Source organism: Capricornis sumatraensis, chromosome 22 (genome assembly GCF_032405125.1).
Source record: "Capricornis sumatraensis isolate serow.1 chromosome 22, serow.2, whole genome shotgun sequence".
NCBI lineage: Eukaryota > Metazoa > Chordata > Mammalia > Artiodactyla > Bovidae > Capricornis > Capricornis sumatraensis.
The window spans coordinates 14718095-14745616 of NC_091090.1; the positions used below are offsets into that span (position 1 = coordinate 14718095).

Genomic DNA, 27522 nt, shown 5'->3' on the forward strand with positions numbered 1-27522 from the left:
TGAATTTGCCTATACATTTAGGAAAAATACAGGTATTTTGAAAAAGAAGGGGGAAAAGGAATAAGCAAAGGTGTGGAGGAGCAGGGATGGACTGGGAATTTGGAGTTACTAGAGGAAAACTATTTATATAGAATGGATAAACAAGAAGGTCCTACTGTACAAAAGCATATGTTAAAGTCTGAGAAGACTCATAAGGACCGTTCTTTGTGTAGTCGGTTCTATTATCACACTATCAGTCTGCATTTCAAATATATATTTACATATATGTAAATCCTCACTGTCCTTGAGAGCAGGGGCCCCATTCTTTTTAGTTTATGGTTCTTGCCTCCAACATAGGGCTCAGTATGCAGAAGGCTCATAGTAATTGTCCCCTGAATGATATAGGGAGGAAACTATGTTCAATATCCTGGGATAGGGACTTCCCTGGTGGTCCAGTGGCTAAGACTCCATTCTCTGAATGCAGGGGGCCTGGGTTGGATCCCTGCTCCCGCATGCCAAAACAAAGAGTTTGAATGCTGCAACTAAAGATTCTGTGTGCCACACCGAAAAGATCTCACGTGTCTCAACTAAGTCCTGGTACAGCCAAATAAGTAAATTAAAAAATATATATATAAATATATATACACACATATACATATCCATATCTATATATCTCCTGGGATAAACCATAATGGAAAAGACTATAAAAAAGAATGTACATATGTACCTTGAGTGACAGCAGAAATTAACACAACATTGTAAATCAACTATGCTTATAAAAGTAAATAAAAAAAGAAATATGCAACAAAAACATACACAAGAAATGAAAGACATTGTATTGAACAAAAAGCATATGTTAAAGTCTGAGAAGACTCATAAGGACCGTTCTTTGTGTAGTCGGTTCTATTATCACACTATCAGTCTGCATTTCATATATATATTTACATATATGTAAATACCTCACTGTCCTTGAGAGCAGGGGCCCCGTTCTTTTTAGTATATGGTTCTTGCCTCCAACACAGGGCTCAATACGCAGAAGGCTCTTAGTAATTGTCCCCTGAATGATATAGGGAGGGGAAACCAGTGACCCGGAAGACTTTGCTGGCCTCAGAGGGATTGGAGGTTCCAGGAGAACATACAGGGAATCAGGGAAGGATGGGCTGGGCTGGGGACTGCGCTCTAGAAGTGGTTTGGCGGCAGGACACCGAGCGAAAGGAAGGTGACAACCACCGCCCCGCCCTTTCGGTCCTTGCCAGCCCGGCTCCGGAGGGTGAAGAGGGGCCTTGATTCCAAGGCGCAGGCTTGTGGAGTGGGTGGGGCGGCCGCTCTGCCCTCTCCTCTGCCGCGGGGCCCGAGGCGCTGGCCACGGTGCTGAAAGCTGCGCGCGCGGTGGAGGGAGCGGGGCGGAGCCGGGACAAGCGAAGGGGGCGGAGCTCCCTGGGGCTCTCGGCTGGAAGGGGGCGGGGCAGGGCGGCACCCGCAGGCCCGGGACCCCGGCGGGTTTGAGGGGAGGCAGGAGACCCGAGGCAGGCCGGCTCGAGCAGAGCAGACACAGCCCCTGGACAAGCTTCCCTAGGAGAAGCCAAGGTCACACTCCCTGACCTCAGCCTCCTCCCCACACCCAGCTAAGGGGGTGACCCACTTCTGGGCCTCTATCCGTTCGCAAAGCCACTTCCAGCCCCCAAGTCCCCACCCCAGGACCCAGCGCCCTCACGATGGTAAAGTTGCTGCCTGCCCAGGAGGCAGCCAAGATCTACCACACCAACTACGTGCGTAACTCGAGGGCCGTGGGCGTGATGTGGGGCACGCTCACCATCTGCTTCTCCGTGCTGGTCATGGCGCTCTTCATCCAGCCCTACTGGATCGGTGACAGCGTCAACACGCCCCAGGCGGGCTATTTTGGCCTTTTCTCCTACTGCGTGGGCAACGTGCTCTCTTCTGAGCTTATCTGCAAGGGTGGCCCGCTGGACTTCTCCTCTATCCCTTCTAGAGCCTTCAAGACTGCCATGTTCTTTGTGGCCTTGGCCATGTTCCTCGTCATTGGCTCCATCATCTGCTTCAGCCTGTTCTTCGTCTGCAACACGGCCACTGTCTACAAGATCTGTGCGTGGATGCAGCTGGCTGCGGGTGAGCAGGGATGGTGGGAGGGCAGGGAGCCCCTCGCCCCGCCCCAAGGCCACAGGAGCAGGTGCAGCATCCCTCCTTCCCTGGAGTTGCTGAGTCTCCAACTCAGCTGTTGTCCTGTATAGCCCAGCCATACTCTGTGCTCTTCAGATGCTTCTGAAGAGTAACAAGTCTCAGGATGGCCGAGACCAAAACGACTTTAAAGGTCAAATGGTTCAACTCTCTCATCTTATAGATCAGGAACTGAGGTCCAGAGAGGGGAAGTGACTTGCCCAGGAGCAAATCACTCATGGTAGAGTGAAAGTCTTTGTTCCCTAATTCCAGGATTCCATCCTTGATACAGCAAGTGTGAGCACTTGAGGCAGTGAGTGGAGGTGATATTTTGTGGTGGGGGAGGGAAGTAGGGTCTTTTAGAACTATGTGGGATGGGTGGCTACTTGTGGTGCTCAGACGCAAGGCCTTCTCTGCCCCTCTTTTCCTGCTTCTGGCTACAGATGGGCATCTGGGTCCTGGGGGTCAGCTGGTCCTGCTGTCCTCTAGAGCCCAGGAAGGGATGCCTACCTAAGACCTTGTCCTGCCGCCCTTGGTCCCTCCGCACTCCAAGCACCACACACAGACTGTCCATACGAGGGACATGTCCAGGAGCCTTGTTGGGGACTGCAGACTAGAATGAAATCATCTTGACATCATTGGTTAGAATGAGAAGCAGTGTTCTCCTTAGCAGGGGGAATGGAACAGGGAACTGAATCCCAGACCACCAAACACACAAACTTAGGACAGTCAGAGTTGGAGGGGGCTCTAGAGAGCTAGAGCATCCTCCCCCCAACTATAAATGAGGGATCTGGGGATGAGAGAAGACAAGACTTGGCCAAGACTGTGTAATAGATCACCTGGCAACGAAGGAAATAGGAGAATTATGGCAGTGAGTCCCAAGAACTAGATGAGGAGCCTCATCATGACCCAGTGAGGTGGGTTTTCCTCCCATCTGATAGATGAGGCTCCTACCGGGTAACTTGCATTTTAGCACACAAGTCGTGAGAGACAGAACCTTCAAACTCTGAATCTTGTACTCAGGCTACTGACCTGGTTCCACAGCTGCCTTCCCAATCCTCTTGCCATCTCCCTTTCTCTGTAGTCTATCTAAACGGTGAGGAAGAGGCAGGGGCAGAGATGAGCCAAGTCTTGGTGGGCTTGAGTGGGCAGTGGGGAGAGAGAAGGGAGGATGAAGATTTAGCAGTTTTGTGACAAAGAGGAGGAGAATGGACCCTGGCATGCTTGCCAGCTGGTCCTCCAGAGCAATGGGATGCTGGAAACACCACCCTCCCTCTCTCATTCTCTGCATTGTCCCACTCCCCCAACCTCCTGCAACAGGTGCCATTTGCTGAACGAGCAGTGCTGGGAGGGCCTGGGTCAGGGAGGGATCACCAGGCTATTTGAGTCAGATCCTTGTCTGGGTCATGGAGCTGAAGACACTGATAGCACAGGTGGCCGGGTGCCATCCCATGAAACATTTATGTTGGGGGAGAACAAAGGTGGTGTTGTGTTCCATTCTTTGGTGCTGGGGAAAGGAGGGGGCGGCAAAGGGAGGGATGAGGAGGAGGTGTGTCCCACAGCCAGTCACTGAGAGCTTCCTCCATTAGAGGAGCCCTAAACCAGTTAGCTTAATCTTGACAAAATTAAGGACCAGAGAAGGGCGCAGGAGAAGGGAAAGGGGACTGATGAGTGGGGCAGTGAGGAGCTGCCGCTTAAAGTTAATTGAACTTCTGGATGCCAGGTGTAGGCTGAGGGTGATCCCAGCTCCTAAAAACACAACTAGAGCACGGTACACATCTCTCTGAGTTCTGGTGACTTCATCTGTCGAAGACGGCAGAAATACAGGGCTCTTGCAGGAATGGGATGTTATAATGCATCTTGCACAAGGCCTGACATGTGGTAGGTGCTCGGTAAATGTGAAAACCCAAAACAGCTTTTTCAGTCAGGGATGGATGGGATGATGCCACAGTAACAATTCCCAGATCTTCGTGAGTTAGGACAAAGGTTTATTTCTTGATCACGGTACACACTCGTTGAGGATCAGTGAAGGGTTTGGCTCTCACTGTTCTCTTCCAGAGCCCAGTCTGGTGGAGCATCAGCTGTCATCTGGCTGTCATCATTGCAAAGAGAAAGAGCTCTGGAAAGTCTCCAACAGCAGTTAAATGCTCTGGCCTGGAAAAGCACACAGCATCTCTGTTCACTTATTGGCTTAAGGAATCTTTATGACCTAGCCTAACTTCAAGGAGGACTTCCTAGGTTGCTCAGTAGTTAAGAATCTGCTTACCAATGCAGGAGATGCAGGAAACATGAGTTTGATTCCTGGGTCAGGAAGATCCTCTGGAGCAGGAAATGGCAACCTGCACCAGTATCCTTGCCTGGAAAATTCCATGGACGGAGGAGCCCGGTAGGCTATACTCCATGGGGTCACAAAGAGTTGGACTGAGCAACTGAGAATGCACGCACGCATGCACACAACTTCAAGGGAGGGAGGCAAGGAAGTATAATCCTGTTATGTACCTTGAATATTTGTGAACAGCTCCAATGACAGCGACATCCATTGAGGGTGCTTCCATCTGACTTGAGTGACAATAATAGTAGCAACAACTAACATTAACTGGCCACTTACCATATACCAGACACTGCTGCTGCTGCTGCTGCTAAGTTGCGTCAGTCGTGTCCGACTCTGTGCGACCCCATAGACGGCAGCCCACCAGGCTCCCCCGTCCCTGGGATCCTCCAGGCAAGAACACTGGAGTGGGGTGCCATTTCCTTCTCCAGTGCATGAAAGTGAAAAGCGAAAGTGAAGTCGCTCAGTCATGACCAGACACTGCAGTAAACACTGAATCACATTTAATCCTCATAACCCTGCTCTGAGTCAGGTATTATTATTCTTATTTTTCCAGCAAGAGACTGGAAGTCAGAAGTGGTAAGGAAGCTTGCTTGAGAATACCACGCCGGCCTCTGCTTAGAGCCCTGAGACCCTACAGTGGGGTGGCTCCCCCTACTAGGCGGATGGGTGCGGTGCTCATACAGCACTGTGGCACCACAGAAGGAGCCTGTTTCCAAGCCAGAGACCCTGGGCTCTCTTCTGAAACCGCTATAGGGAGGTGCTATAGGAGAAGGAGGCCACGCCAGGCGCCAGAGGACTCATCACACACCAAGTAGGGGAGGCCACAGGTTTTACCAAAGGGTTCAGGGAGGGTAATCCCTAGAGTAACCACCCTAAGTATCTTCCTGTTTGTCACTGGGTCTGAAATGTCACCGCTAAATACATTCAGCTCTTTGGAGAGATGTTTGTCTGGGAGTCTGGGGGAATTAACTTTGAAGCCAAGAAAGTCAGGAGTTGCAGGTGCAGGTCTTGGCTCTGCCATCGCTAAAGGACTGGGTAACTCACTTGGTTTCTCTGGGACCTCAGTTTTCTAGTCTGTAAAATGGGATATTAACACATGGCCTACTTCACAGAACTGTTGTAAGGATTGACAGAAAAATGGTATATAAAGTATTTTGTGATCTGTAAGAGAAGTCTGTATTAATAAATCAGCTCCTCCTAGAAAAAAACAAAGGAGGCATTCATCTAGGTGGGAAGGTGGGATCTGGTATATTGATCTTTATACTTTGTTGTGCTTTTTGTTTGATCTGCTGACCTTCATCCCTGACCAGTGGCTCCCAGGGGCAGATGGCTTGAGCTCTTGGAGCCTCAGTTTTCTCCTCTTTGTTCTACAAGGGTGGCAGCAGCTTGCCTCTTGTGCCTCTCAAGGCTGTTAACACAAGAAGGGAGGTGGCACGGTAACAGCAGTGCAAGGTGGGAGGGAGCAGACCGAGCTTCCCCAGCCTGACGCCATGTGCACCTCCCCTGCCCCCTCAGCCACAGGCCTGATGATCGGCTGCCTGGTCTACCCAGACGGCTGGGACTCAAGTGAGGTACGGCGCATGTGTGGGGAGCAGACAGGCAAATACACGCTGGGTCACTGCACCATCCGCTGGGCCTTCATGCTTGCCATCCTCAGCATTGGAGACGCTCTCATCCTCTCCTTCTTGGCCTTTGTGCTGGGCTACCGCCAGGACAAGCTGCTCCCTGATGACTATAAGGCTGATGGAAAAGGTAATTCTCTCCACCCCAGGGAGCTGAGGCTTCCTCTCTGCCAGTTGCCTGAGGTGTGTCCCCAGGCCAAGGGTAGGGACACCCAGACCAATCAAACACAGCTCTTGTCCCAGAGCCCAGGGGTCAGTGGAGGGCTATAGGCTGGCATGTGGTGAGGCATGGACAGACCTACGTGGCAGAGGCTGTCTGTGATAGAAGAGTATCTCTCGTCCCCCTGCATTCTCAGGGTCTCCAGGGGAGAGAGCCCTGGTCCAGCCTGGGGAGCTAGGTGTGGCCTTCCCGTGGAAGGCAGTACTGAGGCTGGGTCTTGCAACAACAGAGGAGTCTGCTGGTGGAGAGAGGAGCAACAGGGAGCAGAGAGATGAGTTGCTCTGGAAGGAGGAAAGGCAGGTGAGGGCGCAGATGCAACGGCTCCTGGACTCCAGGTGATGGGAGCCTAGCTCCCTCGGATTAGAGTCACCTTGGGATTCTCCATATATCCGTTTTCTGATCTGAGCTTCATTTCCCCTCATTAGGGGGTAGGAGGCAGGGTTTTCCTCATTTGTAAAAAATACCTACTTTACAAGATTGTACTCAAGAACAAGATAAGGCTGTCTGCTCTTCTACTGAAGATTGTACCAGAGATTATAGCCAGGGAAACTGGACAAGAAAATGAAATAAAATAAATCTAGTTTGGAGAGGAAGTAAAACCACCTCTGTTAGCAGATGACATGATTTTGTATATGGAAAATCCTAAATAATCCACTAAAAAACTATTAAAGCTAATACACAACTTCAGCAAGGTTGCAGAATATAAGAATAATATACAAAAATATACTGTATTTGGATACATTAGCAATGAACAATCTGAATTTGACATTAAAAAAATTTCATTTATGATAGCAACAAAAAGAATACTTAGGAATAAATTTAATAAAAAAGTAAAACTTGTATGTGAAAATTAAAAAAAACGTTTAAAGGCCTAAATAAATGGAAATATCCATGTTCATGGATCAGAGGACTTAATGTTGTTGAGATGGCAATACTCCACAAACCGGTCTACAGACTTAATGCAATTTTTATCAAAATCCCAGCTGGCTTGATTTTAGGATCTGCTTGTCATTTGGAAATGCAAGAGACCCAGAATAGCCAAAATAATCTTAAAGAAAAACAAAGTTGGAGGCCACACATGTCCTGGTTTCAAAATTCACTAGAAAGTTACAATGATCACGTCAGTGTGGCGCTGGCATAGGATAGACAATGGAATGAAATAGAGTCCAGAAATAAAATCAGGCATCTACGACTGATTGATTTTCAACAAGGGTGCCAAGACCATTTAATGGGGAAAAGAATACTCTTCTCAATAAATGGTGCTGGGATAACCAGATATTTATATGCGAAAGAATAAAGTTGGGCCACCTACCACACATCATATACAGAAATTAACTCAAAATGGATCAAAGACCTAAACGTAAGATATAAAATTATAAAATTCCTAGAGAAGACCTTGGATTAGGCAATGATTTCTTATATTTGACATCTAATGCACAAGTACCAAAAGGAAAAAAAAAAATAAACTAGATTTCCTCAAAATGAAAACTCTGTGCTTCAAAGGATATCATAATGAAAGTGACAAGGCAACCTATGGGTAGGGAGAAAATATTTGTAAGTCATAATCATAATTCTAGTATCCAGAATATATTAAAAACTCTTGTAACTCATCAATAACAATAAAAATAACCCAATTTTTTAAATAGGCAAAGGATTTGAATAGACTTTTCATCAAATAAGATACACAAATGGCTAAAAAGCATATGAAAAAATAGTTGACATCCTTAACCATTAGGAAAATGCAAGTCAAAACAACAAGATATCATTTTATACCCATTAGGATGCCTGTAACAGAAAAGGTGAATAATATCGAGTATTGATGAGCATGTGAAGAAATTGGAATCCTCACACACTGCTAGAGAAAATGTAAAATTGTGCAGTTGCTGTGGAAAGCAGAATGACAGCTCTTCAAATGATTAAACAGTTACCATGTGACCCAGCAATTCCACTCCTAGGCATATATGCAAGGAAATTGAAAACATATGTGCCCACAAAAACTTATGTGCAAATGTTCCTAGTAGTTGTAAGATTCATGTATCTACTGATGACTGAATGACAAAATGTGTATATCCGTACACTGAGTTATTCTTCAGCCATGAAAAGAAATGATGTACTGGTCATTGCTACAATGTGGGAGAAAACATTGTTAAGTGAGAGAAGTGAAGTGAAGAAGAAGTGAGGTTGCTCAGTCGTGTCTGACTCTTTGCGACCCCACGGACTGTAGCCTACCGGGCTCCTCCGTCCATGGGATTTTCCAGATAAGAATACATTTCCATCTCCAGGGGAACTTCCCAACCCAGGGATCGAACCTGGGTCTCCTGCATTGTAGGCAGATGCTTTACCGTCTGAGCCACAAGGGAAGAAGCCAGATTAAAAAAAGACTAGATATTGTATGATCCGATTTATATAAAATGTTCAGAATAGGCAAATCCAAAGAGACAGAAAGTAAATTTTAGTAATTCCCTGGGGCTGGGAAGGGAGGGGAATTGGAAGTTATCACTAAAAGTCACAGGGTTTTTTGCGGGGGTGATGAAAATTTCTAGAATCAGTGGTGATAGTTGCATAATGTAGTGAATACGCTAACACCCACCATCCTGTACACTTTAAATGAGTAAATTTTATGTTAGTAAATCATATCTCAATAAAAAAAATAAAAGGGCTTCCCTGGTGGCCTAGTGGTTAAGAATCCACCTGCCAATGCTAAGGACACTGGTTTGATCCCTGATCCAGGAAGATCCCACATGCTGTGGAGCAACTAACTAACTAAGCCCATGCGCCACGGTTACTGAGCCCACACTTGAAGGCCCGACAGCCGCAACTACTGAAGCCCGTGCACCTACAGCGCATGCTCTGAAACCACCTCTGTGAGAAGCCCGCATCCTATAGGGACGAGTAGCCCCCACTCACCACAACGGGAGAAAGCCCATGTGCAGCTAGGAGGACACAACACAGCCAAAAATAAAATAGATCTTAAAAAAAAATTGTGCTGGATTAGATAGTGTATATAAAGCACCAGCAATACCCGCATATTGTAGGTGATGGCTAAATGTTAGTGCTCTCCACGTTCTGTCTTTCTAGTGCCTCCACTCGTTATATCATCCATCTGCCCCGCCATCTCCCCTGACACCTTCTGGCCCAGAGGTCCAACAAGGGAGGACGTCTACATTTGGACCTCAAGTCTATTAAGGGAGATGATCATGCAATATGGAAGCACAAGCTGATAAACATTATGAACAAAAAGTGCAAGCTTTCTTGATAGAGAATAAAAGAGGGAATAGTGTGCAGGCAATTAGCCTGGAAACAAGGCTTGATTGTGAACACATCCTGTTTGTTCTCTCTTTCATTGCAGAGGAAGTCTGAAGCAGCTGGAGCATTGGTGAGTAATTCCACTGGAGGGTGGTCTGTGTGCCTTTGGAAGAGCTGTAGCCTCGCAGAATGACTCATGAGGCTGTGCTGTAGGACCTAGGGAGAGAGGAGCAGGGGGATGAGTGTGGAGTGTGGGGTAGGAGGGGGCATGGGCTAAGGGGCAAACAGGAATCCTCTAGTTTTACTTGTGTCTTGACAAGTGGGAAAAACACAAGGAGAGAAGAAATAATTTAAAACAGGCAGGTGGTTTCATAAACTCTTCTTTTTGTGGAGCCTGGCCAACAAGAACTGTTGACTGTTTTAAGAAGTCATTATTGTTTAATTTGGACCCTTATTTTCAGAAGATTTATAACAGACATAGTGGAAAACCTAATGAAACATAAAAGACACAGAAAGGAAAACAAATATTACAGAAATCTGGGCTAATAGAATTAGTGTACTAGGTATTAAATTTAGTTCCCTGCTTCCTGATAGCTGAAGCAAAAAGCAAAACACGACTTAATCAATTTTAATATCTGGTTGAAAAGGAAACATAACATGTTAATTCCCTTATTGTCTTTTAGGTTTCTAAGATGTGAATTAACAAGAACATGAAGGAAGACCTTTTAAAAAGAAAGAAAGGGGAGGGGAAGGAAGGAGGGAGAGAGGAAGGAAGGGAAGGAGCAGCCCACAGTGGCATCATATTCCTGACAGCTGTCACTTACTGAGGACTCAGAACTGCTCAGGCAGTGTGTGTGGATAGGAGAGATATCTCCAGTTTAACTATTTTAATTTTTTCTAAGAACCTTCAAATCCTTGACCACATAAACATACTTTTTTGAAAAACAGTAAATCAGTACTGCCCTCCCCCCAACAAACTTATTAGATGATGTAACCTGCCACGGGGACAGGGGCTCTGGCTGCAGCAGACCTGGGAGGCGTGGTGTGTGGCAGAAGTCCTCTTGGAGGAGGCTGCCGTCAGCCCCACAATAGAGCTGCCGCAGACGACCCACAGACTGGAGCACAATTATACCAGAGAAGTTCTTGCACTGTTGCATAAGTTCTAGGGTCCACAACAGATTTCCAAACCTGGGGATCAGGCAAAGGGAGAACCTCCAGGGAATCTGACTTTGAAGACCAGTGGGATTTGATGATAGAACTTCCCCAGGACTGAGGAAACAGACTCTTGGAGGACACAACAGAACCTTGTGTGCATCAGGACCCAGGAAAAAGGAGCAGTGACCCCCCCAAGAGAGGGAGCCAGACTTGCCTGTGAGTGTCCGGGAGTCTCCGGCAGAGGCGTGAGTTGACAGTCGCCTGCTGCAGGGTCAGGGGCGCTGAATACCACAGTCCTGGGATCCGTGGTATGCTGACATAAGTCCTTTTGAAGGAGGTCACCATTACTGCCATTATCCCTACTATAGTTTGACCTCAGGCCAAACTATAGGGAGGGAACACAGCCCCGTCCATCAGCAGAAAATTGGATTAAAGACTTACTGAGCGTGGCATTGCCCATCAGGGCAAGACCCAGTTTTCCCCACAGCCAGTCCCCTGGATCAGAAAGTTTCCACGAGCCTGTAGTCATCCCTCAAGGGTGGAAAGAATGAAGACCACAATCACAGGAAACTAACCAGACTGATCACATGGATCACAGCCTCATCTAACTCAATGAAACCATGAGCCATTACATGTAGGGTCACCCAAGACAGACGGGTCATGGTGGAGAGTTCTGACAAAACGTGGTTCACTGAAGAAGGGAATGGCAAACCACTTCAGTCTTCTTGCCTTGAGAACCCCACGAACGGTATAAAAAGGCAAAAAGATATGACACTGAAAGATGAACTCCCCAGGTTGGTAATGCCCAATATGCTACCAGAGAAGAGCAGAGAAATAGCTCCAGAAGGAATGAAGAGGCTGAGCCAAAAGGGAAACAATGCCCCACTGTGGATGTCTCTGGTGGTGAAAGTAAAGTCTGATGCTGTAAAGAATATTGCATAGGAACCTGGAATGTTAGGTCCCTGAATCAAGGTAAATTGGAAGTGGTCAAACAGGAGATGGCAAGAGTGAACATCAACATTTTAGGAATCAGTGAACTAAAATGGACTGGAATGGGCGAATTTAATTCAGATAACCATTATATCTACTCCTGTGGGCAAAAATCCCTTAGAAGAAATGGAATAGCCCTCATAGTCAACATAGTCAAGACCATCCCCAAGAAAAAGAAATGCAAAAAGGCAAAACAGTTGTCTGAGGAGGCCTTACAAATAGCTGAGAAAAGAAGAGAAGTGACAGGTAAAGGAGAAAAGGAAAGATACATCCATCTCAATCCAGAGTTCTAGAGAATAGCAAGGAGAGATAAGAAAGCCTTCCTCAGTGAACAATGCAAAGAAATAGAGGAAAACAACACAATGGGAAAGACTAGAGATCTCTTCAAGAAAATTAGAGATACCAAGGGAACACTTCAAGCAAAGATGGGCTCGATAAAGGACAGAAATGGTATGGACCTAACAGAAGCAGAAGATATTAAGAGGTGGCAAGAATACACAAGATCTATACAAAAATACACAAGAACTATACCAAAAAAGATCTTCATGACCCAGGTAACCACGATGGTGTGATCACTCACCTAGAGACAGGCATCCTGGAATGTGAAGTCCAGTGGGCCTTAGGAAGCATCACTATGAACAAAGCTAGTGGAGGTGATGGAATTCCAGCTGAGCTATTTCAAATCCTGAAAGATGAAGCTGTGAAAGTGTTGCACTCAATATGCCAGCAAATTTGGAAAACTCAGCAGTGGCCACAAGACTGGAAAATGTCAATTTTCATTTCAATCCCAAGGAAGGGCAATGCCAAAGAATGTTCAAACTACTACACAATTGCACTCATTTCACATGCTAGCAAAGTAATGCTCAAAATTCTCCAAGCTTGGTTTCAACAGTATGTGAACTGTGAACTTCCAGATGTTCAAGCTGGATTTAGAACAGGCAGAGGAACCAGAGATCAAATTGCCAACATCCGTTGGATCACAGAAAAATCAAGAGAATTCCAGAAAAACATCCACTTCTGCTTCTTTGACTATGCTAAAGCCTTTGACTGTGGAAAACAAACTGTGGAAAAGTCTTAAAGAGATGGGAATACCAGACCACCTTACCTGCCTCCTGAGAAACCTATATTCAGGTCAAGAAGCAACAGTTAGTACTGTACAATGAACAACAGACTAGTTCAAAATTGGGAAAGGAGCATGTCAAAGTTGTATATTGTCACCCTACTTTTTAAACTTATACACAGAGTACATCATAGGAAGTGCTGGCCTGGATGAAGCACAAGCTGGAATCAAGATTGCCAGGAGAAACATCAATAACCTCAGATATGCAGATGACACCACCCTTATGGCAGAAAGTGAAGAGGAACTAAAGGTGAAAGAGGAGAGTGAAAAAGCTGGCTTAAAGCTCAACATTCAAAAAACTGAGATCATGGCATCTGGTCCCATCACTTCATGGGAAATAGATAGAGAAGCTATGGAAACAGTGAGAAGGTCTATTTTCTTGGGCTCCAGAATCACCACAGATGGTGGCTGCAGCCACGAAATTAAGAGACTTGCTCTTTGGAAGGAAAGCTACAATAAACCTAGACAGACTATTAAAAAGCAGACATTGCTTTGCCAACAAAGGTCCATGTAGTCAAAGCTATGGTTTTTCCAATGGTCATGTATGGATGTGAGAGTTGGACCATAAAGGAGGCTGAGTGCTGAAGAATTGATGCTTTTGAACTGTGGTGTTGGAGAAGACTCTTGAGAGTCCCTTGGACTGCAAGGAAATAAAATCAGTCCATCCTAAAGGAAATCAACCCTGAATATCTTTCATTGAAAGGACTGAGGCTGACGTTGACGCTCCAATACTTTGTCTACATGATGCGAAGAGCTGACTCACTGGAAAAGACCCTGATGCTGGGAAAGACTGAAGGCGGGAGGAGAAGGGGATGACAGAGGATGAGATGGTTGGATGGCATCACCGACTCAATGGACATGAGTTTGAGCAAGCTCTAGCAGATGGTGAAGGACAGGGAAGCCTAACATGCTTGCAGTCCATGGGGTCTCAAAGAGTCAGACATGACTGAGCAACTGAACAACAAATTTTAATATGCATAAATTAACTCAGGAATCTTGTTAAAATTGAGACTAATTTAGCTGAAGTTCAGAAATCCAAGCACTGTGTTTCTAACCAGCCCCCCAGTGATAAGCTACCAGTTAGGGGTTACACTTTGAGTAGCAAACTGTTAGAGTATAAACACTGTCTCATGTCTTTGCAATGTTCCTTATTAAATTTTTTTAAAGCCCCAAACGCCACAGCACTGTTGTACCATTTCATTGCTAAACCAGACCTTAGTTAGCCATTTAGCACTGCTATCACGGAAAACTTTTTGCTCCTGTTGATAAATTCTGAGGTGGCATTACTGAATCAAAGCCAAACTAGCTGTCTTTTTTCTTGCCCTATATATTTTTTTACATCTTAAGACATTGATGAATTTTTAGTTGAGGGACACTGATATTATATACTAATGAGGAAGCTCGCATGTCTGGTGTAGAACTGAATTAAAATGTGAGTACTGGGCATTTTTATTTGCTTAACAATGTCAAATTCTATAATCTTGCTTTTTTTTTTTTTAATATGACAGGTCATCTATTTCCCTGAAAATGGAAAAATGAGCAAATCAAATTCTTCAGAAAACTTGTTCCATGCTTCCCTGTGTCTGCTAGTCTAGGCCTGAAGTCCTGAAGCCTTTCATTATAGGATTAGGAACTGACAGTTTCAAAATAAGACCTACTATACTCAGAAAACTCCAGTGAGGCAGAAATGCAGTGACCACATCCAAGACGTTCAGAGTGATGGTTTAACTCTCCTGACTAGGAACCCACCCTCTCTTCCTATCCCTTTACCCCAGCAACTCGCTTTACCATCTCAAGGCCTCTCTGTAAAATGACAGCAAAATCAATGTGTCTAGGGTGAGTCCCCGACAGTCTAATTCACTGAGGATGCTTGTTTGAAAGCACCCAGAAACTGCCATCCAGCTCTCAGAGGGCAATTAAAAAGAGGTGGCTGTAACCATGCTGGGTTGTTTTAGGTTGAGGTTTAGGGAGTCCTTTGCTTTTTTCCTCAGGTTTTTTTTTTTTTTTTTTTAATTGATGCACAGAGGAAACGACTAGAGGGGTTACCAGAACCTGAATTCATCAGGAAGTCTCATATAAAGACTGGGTGACTTTAGGATGTAAAAATTTTCAAGACTAAATTGACTTTTCCCTTTGGGAACCAAAAATCTTATTTCTTCAGTGCCCACACTGACCCAAACAGAACGGGCTAACAGTTTCAGAAAGTTATTAGTAGCCAAGTAATTTGTTACAGTAGAGATGACTATCTCTTGTTAAAAAAAAAAAAAAACAAAAAACAAACTTTAGGTTTGGTACGTTAATTGGTGAATCTTACCAGTTTCCTGAGGGGAACTCAATTTAGGTAATACCTCATCATAGCAGATGCCAAGACAAAGACAGGCTCTTTAGGCTATTCCCTGTTCTCAGGATGGTATGTTAAAGCAGGGTTTTGCTGATTACCTGCAGTGAGTGATCCAGGAAGAACAAGTGTTCTTTTTCTGACCTTGGTACATTTCCTCAGTAACGTATGGGTGCTGTTCTTTCACAGGTAGAAAGTGGGTAAATGCTGAACAAAACCGTAATGGATCTTGATCAACCAGCAGTGACATGGAAAACAGGCTTATTCTGGGCTGCAGGGCGTGTTTTTAACCAATGTACTCGGACACCTGCCCGGTCAATGCAGTGTCTCCTCTAGCTCAGATAGGCTAAGCATGAGTATCTCAGCATCATCCCAGTTGTTGATGATGGGAACCATTGGGATGGGACTTAGGAGTGATCACATTCATGTTTTCTTGTGCTGATAAAATGATTTCACTGTCAGGCATCTACTTTATGCAAGCTTTTTTTTTTTTTTTTTTTTTTTTGCCACACAGCCTGTGTGGGATCTTAGTTCCCCAACCAGGGATCAAACCCTGGCCCACAGCAGTGAAAGCAATCTTAACCACTGGACCACCCGCGAGTAACAGAATTTGGCCAATTCTGCACTTTAGTGACATTTTTAGCTAGGTTTGTTATTTCTTGTAACTTTTTATAAAAGGCAAAAGAAAAATTTCTAAGGCCTCCTTGTCTTTAAAAGATTTCTCACTAGAATGGCAACTATGAACGTCCAGAGAAGCTTCTGGGGGCTTCAGGTACATCTGCCAATAGCCTTCATCTTGCCCTCAAGAACAGTGAGTTTCACCAAAGAAGGAGTGAATGTTTACCAACCTGGAGAAGATCTGCAAATCTGAGTCACATGAGTCAGCATTTCATCTTTTGCTTTATCTTCAAAACTCAGAATTCAACCTCTCCAATAAAGTGATGATTTTCGTTGACAGTAACTGCATCATCAGCCTTTCTCAAGTGGTTTGACCTTAAAATTCAGATTTCATCTTTGAAAGTATACAGAAAAATCAGTAAAATCAGTACTCCTCTAACCAAGCTTACTATGCTCCTTCCTCTGCCTTTGGCTGGGACACAGGAATGGTTGTGATGCCCAAGCTTGAACAGTGACTAGCACTGAGCAGGTCAACAGAGGAAGGCCTTACGATTTATATCTGAAATGTGAACCAGAAGGATGTCCTTCCTAAATGCTTTCATTATCTTACATCTCTGTATTAGCTACCTGTTGCTGCATAACAAATTACCCCAGGACTCAGTGGCTTAAAACATTTCAATTTCTACAGGTTGAAAGTGAAAGTTGCTGTTGTGTCTGACTCTGCAAATTCTCCATGCCAGTAGCCTTTCTCTTCTCCAGGGGATCTTCCCAACCCAGGGATCGAACCCAGGTCTACCCAAATTGCAGGTGGATTCTTTACCAGTGGAGTCACCAGGCAAGCCCAAGAATACTAAAGTGGGTAACCTATCCTTTCTCCAGGGGATCTTCCAGACCCAGCAATCAAACTGGGGTCTCCTGCAGTTGGATTCTTTACCAACTGAGGTATCAGGGAAGCCCTCCTTCAGGTTAAGAATTGGCAAGGATTAGCCAGGTGACTTTGCATCAAGGTTTCTCAGTGTTGCAACTAAGGTGTTGGATCTGCTTCCAAGCTCAGGGGTGTAGGACTCAGCTTTTACAGGTAGTTGGGCCAAGGGCCTAAGTTCCTTGCTAGCTGAGGGCCTCTCCAAAGGCTTATACACCTGGCAGCTTGCTTCCCCACAGCAAGGGTTCCTACAGAGTGCACAGACAGAAGCCATGGCCCCTTTGTAACCAAAAACTGACATCCTGTTACTTTTGAACAGTCACAAAGTCCAGCCCACGTTAAAGGTGAGGGAATTGTGTAAGTGCTTGAATACCAGGTAAGAATCATTGGGGTCCTTTAAAAAGTTGTCTCATAGTTATTAAAAATTATTTTCTGCTGAAATGGGCATTTACCAGAATGCCTTACTGCAACAAAGATGAGATTCTAGTAACCTTACATGCTGATGGATATGTCTGTTTTGTAATAAACTGCTGAAGATGACAGGCCCTAACCCTCAAATTCGTCCTACTTTTGCTATCCAACCTCAAGGATTTATAGTAAGGTCCTCTAATTGCCAACACTGACCATACTTTTCTCTGTATTTAATAAATCCAAAGCAACCAATGAAATGTCTTAAGGGCACAACTTCTAAGAATATAGTTCAAATTGCAGGCAGCTGATACTTTCATAACATGGTCCAGTTCTGCCAAATGGAGAGCAAGGCTTATTACTGTTACGGTATTAAAATGGGCAATAACTAGATATGAATTAAGGACAAAAGAGATTATGATAAGAGTGAACTTGGTAGGATATAAAACCAGATAATCTATGTATGGAAAACCCTCGTCAGTAACAGAAGTAGGTACTAATGTAAACTTGCTTAGTTAAAGCTTCTAAACACATGATCTCAAGCTTTATGGTTTTTTAACTGAGATGTTTCTGATATCATGAGGTGGTGTGGGTTAATATTTGTGCAATGACTTAAAAGGATAAATACATATCATCTAAGTAGTTTTTGAATTTCACCTCTGGAACAGCTTAATGGTTGCCCTGTGGATACTAAGGGTTGTAACTGCAACTCAGTTTGATGGTTCTTTTGAGATAGCTTAACACAAGACTTCGAGGGACTGCCTAGAATTGTCAGTCTGATGAACATGCTGATTTGAAGAATTCCAATTTAATTTTTGGTTGTTTTTTTAAACAGGTTACATTCTGGTCAATACTACAATACGAACACATTGCGTATACCTTAAAGCATAGTTCAATTAAAACAAAATAATTAAGCAGTTTACAGAGAGTTCAGGGCTAGAGAAGGGCTTTATGAATAAACATTATCACAAAAATGAAAGGCAAATTAAAAAAAATGGAAAATGCAACAGAAAAATGGCAAAAATGTTACCAAATCATCAAACAAGGAAGCATGCCAAAAGAAAAGTTGGGTAACGTAGGCAAATGACCAAAAAAGGGCCAATAAAACCTATGAAACAAGCTTCTGACCGTACTAGTCATCCAATATGCAAATTAAAACAAGATACTCCCCTTTGGGGCATTCAAACTGGCTATTAGGAATAAAATGAGAGAGATTACAACAGGCTCATTCAAACACTGTTGGTCACCACAAACCAGTCCAACTGTTCTCTGCTTAAGTTAGGCAACATTTACTAAATGCCTTTAGAATGTGCTTACTCTCTGCCCCAGCCAATCCATTTCTAAGAATTTATACTGAGGGGTGAATGAGACAAATATATGAAAGCCTGTGTATTCCAGTGCCTTGAGATTCACAAAATTTTGGTATTTTGCACTTTGTGATCTTTAGAAAGAGAAAAAAAAGACAACCCACAAATATTCAGGAAAAATGGTGGAGTTATAGGAATAACAATTTTCTTAGAATTTTCCAAAATGTACTTTGTTAATCCCACTTCAGCTCCAACTTAAAGATAGAAGCAAAGCTACAAACCCCTCAAAATAATGTGTTGAAGTTATACAGTTTCATGGTATATTTAAGTTCAAAAAGCAACTCAACCAATCCGTTCCTCCATTCTGAAGCTATGTCAGATTAACTTGGCAACAAACAGAAATCTTCTGGAAACACATAGGTTATTAAATAATTTTATTGTACTGCATTTACAAAGAAAACAGACAATGCACCCAGTAGAAAGAATAAAAATGTGTTTGGGGTTTTATTTTTTACTGAGAGCAAATAGAAATCCTTTAGTGAGATCCTGGCAATTTGACAGTAAGTTCAATAAAGGTACATGGGATACTTGGAAGATCAAATTCTACAGCTGCCTCTTTCTACGGCTTTGAATTCATCTGGCTCCTTAAGAGATGGGGGGAAAGCCCTTATTTGGTGGGAAAACATTTCCAAAATGAAGTTACAGGTTCTCTCATTACATGTCTCTTCATGTTAGTTGTTAAAACAGGGCCTTCTATTTGTGTATGTCTTGCTTAGTTCACCTTAATGTCATCACCAGAGTTCCTATCATTCCACAATTGTGATTTTACAGTGTAGGAAAGAATTCAGTTCTAGTCTGGTATTGCTTTAGATGTATATATCGCTGAAAACCAAAAGTGGATTAGAACTGCTGAAGGATTTTCCCTGCCGTTGTTTGATACAATCTATTTTCTTTATTCTTGATAGGTGCATAGAGAGCCTCACTTAAAATTCTTTCTACAGGAACATGTCTGATTTCAGGATTACCATCAAGGATCCGATGAAATGGCTGGCCAGTTATTCAGGGTAATATGTTTGTGAGTTAAACGGATTGCATAATTGCACCCCTTTTTCCTTTGCCTTTGTTGGTAAATGACAGAATCTAGATTCCAATTTTCTGTACAGAGAGTTGGCCACCCAGCAGTCTCATCGCCGCTTTGTTAGCAGAGCCTCGAGTTGCACCTCCTTGGCTTTCTGTAAATCAGTCCCGTAGCCACTTCTGGAGAATGCTGAATCCCCGAGGCCCACTTGGTCCGTGCAGAACAAGCAGCTGTGACCCCAATCCTGCCCCTCTTTTGCTTTTCAGTATGACCCGAGGAATATATGTAATGTCTAGGGCAAGTCTAGGAGAGGCTCATTCTAAAATAAGATTCACAAAGCCTTTTCCCATTAAAAAAAAAAAAAAAGCCTCAAGTACATTTTCAATCATCTCAAAATTTAAAACTTACATTATACAAGGAAATAGCAGCAGAGAATGGCTAATCTTAAACCAATCGAGAAAGAAAAATAATAAAAACAAACACAACCCTCAAAATAAACTACAATGAAAAAAGTGCCATCCCACCCCCTCCCCTTGATTCTTGTATCCTGGGATTTCATTTAAGACCTGAAGCCTCTGAGAAAATGAGAAGGGCAAAGCCATAAGGGGAAACTGCTTCACGGCTGAATTCTGGACGAGGTAAAGCAAAGGCCCTAAATAAAAATTGGGGACTGTTTGTAAAAAAACAAAAACAAAAAACAAACCAAGAACTCTAGGATGGTTTCTTCTCAGATGGGAAAATCTCTGAAACTTAGTTCTCTTTTCCAGAGTCATCCTGAATTCTTTAATTATGGGGCAATAAACTCAAGTGCAATGAGTAAAGTGCCAGCCAGGGATTTAAAAAAAACAAAAAAAATAAACAGCCAATCAAAGTATTTCTGCTATTAGGGTACAGAAAAGACACAGGAAAGGACTGTTTGCAGAACATATGTGGTTCTGAAGAAATTACTAGTCAATGGTTCCAGTTTTGTTTCCATCAAAAATCAGACTGAAGATTCGAGGACTTTAGGGTTATTAAAGGATGAAAGGAATTTGACAGTGCTTCGAACAGCGATAAATGTTACCTAAATTTGGTGTTTATACAGCTCATTTAAAAACACAGTAGCTTAAAAGTCGCAGAAAAAATGTGAAGATAAGAGGACAACAGAAACAATCCAGGAAGATGATGCAGCCTGGATACAGCAAGTTTAATGTCTCTGCTGTACACGGAAGTGACACCCTTTCCCCTTCTCATCCTTATGCTGGCAACACGATATGCACTAGAATGTTTGACTCTCAGAGTCAGTGAATAAAAGGATGAGCTCATACATCTTCACAGCTCTTTTTAAAAGGATGCTTATAATTTAAAGGATGTCCTAATGGAAAGACAAGGGTACAGGGTGTGAGGCTGTTTCACATTTTAGTCCATTAGTCTTTGGCAGAGCCCAATCAAGGCCAAATTCACCTAGGATGCCCAATGGCTGTGGGAGGATCTCCACAGGGTCAAGTAAGCAAACCCAAATGAACATGTTGGATTAGACAAAAGACACAACACCCTAGAAACCCTTGAAGGCAGAGCTTCACCCTGAAAAGGGAAGAGGGAAATGCTTGGAGGGGAGGGGTAGAGGGCCAGCCTGTGATCTCTGCTGCGGTGCTGGACCGGGCTTAAGAGTTGAGCCAAGGGTGCCGGAGACAGTCGGCGGCAGTGGCCCTCTTCTCGGGGATCAGCTCCAACATGGGCAGTAAGAAATCTGTGAAGCCAGCTGCCTCTTCCTGAGGCCACTCATACTTCTCCACTAGAACCTCAAAAAGGCCCCAGGGTTTCAGCTTCGTGATGTGTTTCAGGTCACCTACGGTAAAGACAGTACAAAGAAACTGACCAACATTGGTAAGTGACACTGTTCTGTGGAAATCCAGGAACTAATCCAGGCAGTCTATCAAGAAATCAAACTGCCACCAGAATCTAATCCTTCTCCATTCATAAAGCACCTCTCTTATCTAATGCATTCCTTGGAAAGAAGTGTCTCCATTTTTCCACGAGGCCTAAAAATTTATAACAGTATTTTGATCCACCATTCTAGGACTTTTCGTCCTGAGCAAGTTGGGTAGGCCTGTCAGGAACTAGGTATTCACGAAACTGAAAATTAAAAGCTGATATACTCAGCATGGTCTCATGGTATTCAGAGGCAATTTATTACCACATACACAGTTTGCTTGTACTCTATTTTTGGCTCAATAATCTAGTAAATGTTGCTTCAAAATAAGGCAGTAATTAAAAAATAAAGAGCTAAAAACCACGTCCAACATGTATAAAAGCAACAAAACTAAAAAAACACAAATTTTCAGATACAGCTGTATCACACTCTACCATTTTGGAACATCAATCTCCTTTTGCCTCCTCGAAACAAAAATTTTTTTTTAAAGGTAGTCAATTATCAGTGACTTGTTAAGGTTAATGCTGCTTTAAAAATTTTTTCTTATATAACACTTATTTGAAGTCTCTTCTGTGGGCAGTGAGTGCCTGATTACCTACTTGGTACATGCATGCCATTAACCTGACTTTGCACACAAGGAAGAACCCTCAGGAAGCACTTCACCATTTTCTTGCCCCAAATAGAAACATTAAGAAATACTTGCTCTCAAGTGCTGACAAAGAGAGATTTTTCTCAGCCCAAGTGTAGAGATTTTGAGGAAAAAGGGAACCATGACAAAAAAGGAAAAAAGGTTAAGACAGTTTTCTAGCCCCTTGTAAGATCAGATTTTCACATTTCAGTATTTGAAATGCATAAAAAATACATATTTAAATATGCCAACATAATATTATCCAGTAAAAAACTTAAGGTGAATTTTATCTTTGTTTTCCTTACTAATAAATGATAATATAAACTCATGAAATTGAAAGTATAAAAGTTAATTAATTCTACTTGTCTTTTGATAGAACTGCCTCAGCAAAATCTGCCCATTTTTCAGAAGTGCTATAGTAGGAGTAATCATAGAACTATGTGCCAGCTACTAATTAATTTAATATGAAGTAATCCCCATTTAGAAATCAGGAGACTGAGTTTGGGTCAAAGACCACATCAGTAGTACAGCAGTTGGAATCTGAACCCAGATGGTCTGGCTCCAGTCTCTGCTAAGTCACAGCTCCACATTCAAGGCAGAAGCATCCTTCTTTAGGTGTTGAGGACACTTTACCCAGCAGTACTTACCTCTTCATTGTCAAACACTTTTGTCCCCTCAATGTCTGGGAACAAACACACTTCTTTTACCTTTTTTGGTGAAAAATTCCTTGGAATATTTTCCTGCCACAATGAGCTTGCGAGGCACCTTCCCCAGAAGTTCTATGATCAATGCAATGTGATCTGTATGTTTCAAACATTTCAAGAGGGGGGAAAAAGACATACATAATAGGAATAACGAATGCAGTTCTAAACACCGGCAGAAAGAGTAGCATGCACACCTCTTTGTAAAGCATTTCCGCTTGCTTTCTGTCCTAAATGAGAAGAGGACTCTATCCATCTAATGGAGAATCCAGAAAACCATTACAAATCAGATAACCACTCCAGTGGGACTTGAGTGGTAACTAAAAACCATCTTGGTGTGAATGCTCTGCTTCCTGAAGCTGCATCCCTGGGACCTAGATGAAAACTCATGTTAACAATACTACCTCTGCGATTGAAGAAGTCCTGTGAATATTTCCCACTGAGGGCAAAGCGTCTTGGAATTCTGCCTATCAGCTCTATAATGTGCGCAATGTGGTCTAAAATAGAAGGGTAAGAAGAACAGGATCAAGGACAAGCTGTAAAAGAGGTTTTTCTATGAATAGCTTTTTCAAGAACTAGCTACTTAAAAGTAACTACAAATAAAACCCAGGATACTCAAGGGAAGACTGGGAAGGCCAAGAATTATTTCAGGTGATTGATCACCTATAGTTGGCAAGTCCCATTCTAAAGTTTGGAGGCTTATCTATTTTATTTCTATTTTGTCTATATGTCTAGGTTCAGGTGGGTTTTACAAGTAAGGTAAAAAGTATGCCAATATGCTTCAGACATTCTAGGATAGATACTGATATCAGATATTTATAACTGTTCAATAGGGCTCTGCGGGAAATAATATCACTTTATTTAAGAATGTTCATGACAAAGCACTCACATATGATTAAGTTTTCACAATCACCTTGTAGAACAGGCCAAAAATTAATACCCCATTTTAAAGGTGAGAAACTAAAACCTCAAGGAGAATGGACTACTTGAGCTATACAGCTATTAAGAGCTAGAGCTCAGATAAAAGCCCCTATCACATCATGTCTTGTCCGGAGGGTTTTTTTGTAATAAATCATATTTTTAAAGAAAAAATTGGCAACAACATTTAAAGCACAGCTATTATACCTGACTACATTTGGCTCTAAAGTGTTCAAGTCACGCAGTGCCTTATAACTGTCACAGCAGGACTATGGCCTGTGAGTGCTGCTAGGGAGACGTGCAGTCTGTTGCCAGGAGGTGAGCTTGGACTAACCAGCGCCCACACCTACAGACAGCCCTACTAGCTTTCCCTGCAGGTGCCAGAAGGAAACATATGAAGAGATTTAAAAGGCGATGGCTCCTAGCTACAGAACAGTTTTTAAAATGACTTAAATTTTGCAGTTATAGAATCAAGGTCAAAAGGAATCACTGACAACTTCTAATAATGTATCTCAGAGGGGAATAATATGCTAGGGACATTCACATATCTGGGAATTTGGAAAGGTTTCAAGTGCTTCCTATTTTTCATGTAAAGGACTCACTGGTGTCATTTAAAGGCAGTTTATATTATATTTAAAAGTTTATATTCATGAACTCACTATAACCTTTGGACGGTCTGACTGAATTTATGATCTGGTAACAAGTATTTCACTGACATGAAATTTTTGCCAATTTTAGGGGATCTGCAAATAAGTATCTTTGTATAAATTAATTATAAATGCGACTATAATTTATCTTACTGTAAACTTCCAAGTAAAATACTGGTTCTTTTAGTACTTTTCTTAGAGAAGGAATTATTTTTCCCTTGAAATCGAACATTACTTTTAGTTGCAGCAACCTACCTCTCGTTTATCAATTAATAATAGGATTAATATACCTGACAGGCAAAATTATTAAGTATTATTTTAAGGTTCAGGGCTGTGGCATGTCACTAATAGCAGAAGACACGCTACTTAGGCCCCAGTCCTACCATGACTCCTAACTCTATGCCTACACTAGCGAGGGGTAAGCGTTTACTTTTTCTGCTCCTATAGGTCAAATAGTAGTTAGTACTCTGAGGTTTTATCTCAGGACTATTAGTATTGACTGGAACAGAAGGGAGTAAGTTATGATCTAAATATCTAGGGTAACTGGTTCTCTTGTGTCTCTTGAAACTTTCATTTACATTTCACTTTTCAGGTTTGATAGCATAATACCCCATACAATATAATTCTAGCCACTATATGAGTTTTGTACCACAGACTATTTATAGGGAATCTAGGGAAATAAAGAAAAAAAAATTAATTACCCATACCAAACAGATACAGTAGGGCTTTCTTTTTTTGCTGTGCTGTGCAGCGCAACATGTGGGATCTTAATACCTTGACCAGGGATTGAACCTGGGCCCCCTGCATTGGGAGCACGAAATCTTAACCACTGGACTACCAGGGAAGTCCCTAGTAGGGCATTTCTAAAACAGTGTTAAGTCTATGCCCCCAAACTTCTTTTCTTGCCCCCAGAAAAGAAGCAAGCAGGTAATAGGGAAAATCAAGTGGGTACAGAGGTAGTAATTATAGTATATTCTTAAAAGGGGCTTATGTACTGAAATTATGTCCAAATTGTACCCATTAAAATAGGTATATGGCTATGGAGATTAGTTAGCAGAGCATTTTCCAAACAGTACTTGTTAGGAGATTCTACTAACACTGCCTATTGACATTCCAGTTTGAGAAAATAGCACTGTCAGTTCCATACAGCACAGAACCTGTTTTCTTAAAGAATTGAGGAAAGCACAGAAAGTAAAAGACCTATTTTGCACCCTGGGTGGGTCCAGCGGCAGTACTCTCTCAAAGCAATCCCCACTGATTCTGAAAACAAAAGCGCCAAAATCATGTAATAAAGAAGGTAAAACGTTCCTTTAATAAAGTTCTTAAATTCATGCTATCATCTAGTTACTTGAATGCCACCGTGATTAAAAATGTAATCACACATTTAGTTGTCTGGTTTCACAGCCTCTCAGAGCAACTGACAGCTTGGGCTTTTCCTACTGGTATTGTAAAATATAAACCTGTAGTATTTTCTTTTAAAATGGAATTCTAAATGTTAGTATCCTTTAAAAAGAAAAAATATATAGCTTTCATTTTCAGAAAGGACAAAAAAAAAAAGAACACTAAATGCTGTATAATTTATATAGACAAAGAGGATATATTCTCTGCATTCAAGGAGTGTATGTATGTTGAAATTGACTTCCAGATAAAGTTGGAAGCATAACTAGGCAACAAAATGATGAACAGGTAGATCCAAACTGGGTTAAGAATGAATTGCTGGTTTACTATTATAGAGGAAGACAACTAGATTCTTTAGAAGAAATCTGGCAAATACAAGTTTCAGTTCAACCAACTGTAACTGTGCCCTTTTCTCTAATCTTTACATAGAATTCTTTAATATCTATCATAAAATATATACTATATCTAATACTTAATATAAAATATATTTCTTTTCTGGGATTTATATATACTTAGCACACTAAGAAGACTAAGTCTCTTTAGTACTAACAGATGACAGCCACCATGCACAGACAACCTCAGGTGAGAGGACCTACCTTCATCTCGAGTGTACTCCTCCCCCGAATGAGGTTCAAATAAATAGTCACCTGTGGCCAGTTCAAAGGCCTAAGAAAAAGATGAAAAGCTTATGAAAGCATTAAAAAAAAAAAGACCTCTGGGAAGTTTACTGCTATTTGGCTCAATTTTAATAATTTTTTTTTTTTGGAAAAACCTGCAAATGATTATTTAAAACATTGTCTAAAATTACTCATAAAGAGCTTTCCTTTCACACCTGCACCTTAATAAAATGGAGCAGGAAAACTGCAAAAGCTCAGTTAACATTAACATGTGGATTATTCCAAGCTCCCTGCGTCCCAGTCTCTTAACCATTAACTCAACTCTCTTACGTTTCTCTTTTTGCTCAGAGAGGGACATATCTAAGGTGATTCTAAGTTATTAAATTATTCATGAGGTGAGTATTTTTAATAAATTCACACAGCTAGAAATTAAGATTTTGTATCTAAAATCAAAACCAAAAAAATTCAGAAATTTTTCTACTTAGGATTTAGAGTTTGGTAGAAAGCACTTTTAAAGTAAGTTTTGCTTTGGAAAGCACTTGTTAAACTGTCCCAGATAGAGAGTTCCAACTCCTTGGTCTATAGAGAATCAGAAAAAGATGAAGTATAAATGGAGTCAGGAGCCACTAATACTGATCAGCAGGTATGCATTCACCAATCAGAAAAAGAGAGGTATGTCTCCTATAACAAGAAAACTTGTAAGCAGAGTTTAAGAGGGTCTGAAAAAGTGATTTCCTTAGGAGTAAGTGTCAGTATAGAGGACAGCATCTGAATGATGGGGCTGTATTAATTTTTCAATGATTAACAAGAGAGCAAGTAATTTAACAGCAGTTTTAAAAAGGACCTTATTGATATAAAAAGTACAGTTATCAGTCAAGCGCTAGTAACCACAGGTTAATTTTGACTGACTCAATGGTGCCAAGTATCCCAGACAATCTCAGGAATGTGGGGTGGATTTAGTTGGGGCACATTCTCAATTTAGACCCAGGTCTAGGTCTTGGTGGTCTGCCATTGTCACAAAAGAAGAGTCTTTTTCAAAAATGTATCACCTGGGCTATACTACTGCCCAGAACAAAACCACAAAACCAGAAGTTTCAGGATTGTCTCTAAAATGTCAGCAATGCTGTGTGGCTTCTTGCTCAGCACAGCTTGTTTTACATGCTAGCAGTTCGTTACTGAACTACACTGATA

General features: G+C 42.3%; 2 protein-coding genes and 1 non-coding gene across 3 annotated transcripts in view; 1 reads left to right on the forward strand and 2 right to left on the reverse strand.

Moving 5' to 3' along the window:
• The first annotated feature begins 1694 nt into the window (after positions 1 to 1694).
• Positions 1695 to 10272, forward strand: LHFPL5 (LHFPL tetraspan subfamily member 5). Its single transcript, XM_068961010.1, has 5 exons — positions 1695 to 2106; positions 6002 to 6310; positions 6465 to 6628; positions 9678 to 9704; positions 10258 to 10272. Exons 1-5 carry the CDS (start codon positions 1695 to 1697, stop codon positions 10270 to 10272), a joined length of 927 nt encoding a protein of 308 aa, XP_068817111.1.
• On the reverse strand, positions 8617 to 8688 carry TRNAC-ACA (transfer RNA cysteine (anticodon ACA)). The gene has a single exon. It is a non-coding gene; the product is annotated as a tRNA-Cys (tRNA).
• Positions 10273 to 18878: 8606 nt separating the features above from the next.
• Positions 18879 to 27522, reverse strand: part of SRPK1 (SRSF protein kinase 1) — a 72022-nt gene continuing 63378 nt past the window's right edge. The window contains 3 exon segments of the mRNA XM_068961051.1: positions 18879 to 21338; positions 22758 to 22850; positions 26311 to 26380. Coding sequence (XP_068817152.1) covers positions 21154 to 21338; positions 22758 to 22850; positions 26311 to 26380 — 348 coding nt within the window. The 3' untranslated portion in view covers positions 18879 to 21153.

Excerpts from the sequence above, each read along its gene's own strand:
- LHFPL5 (XM_068961010.1), top strand. The coding sequence starts at position 1,695 with ATGGTAAAGTTGCTGCCTGCCCAGGAGGCAGCCAAGATCTACCACACC. Across the intron at positions 6,311-6,464 it reads GGTGTGTCCCCAGGCCAAGG|GGTCTCCAGGGGAGAGAGCC; the intron begins GTAGGGACACCC and ends CTGCATTCTCAG. Across the intron at positions 6,629-9,677 it reads TCTGGAAGGAGGAAAGGCAG|AGGAAGTCTGAAGCAGCTGG; the intron begins GTGAGGGCGCAG and ends CTTTCATTGCAG.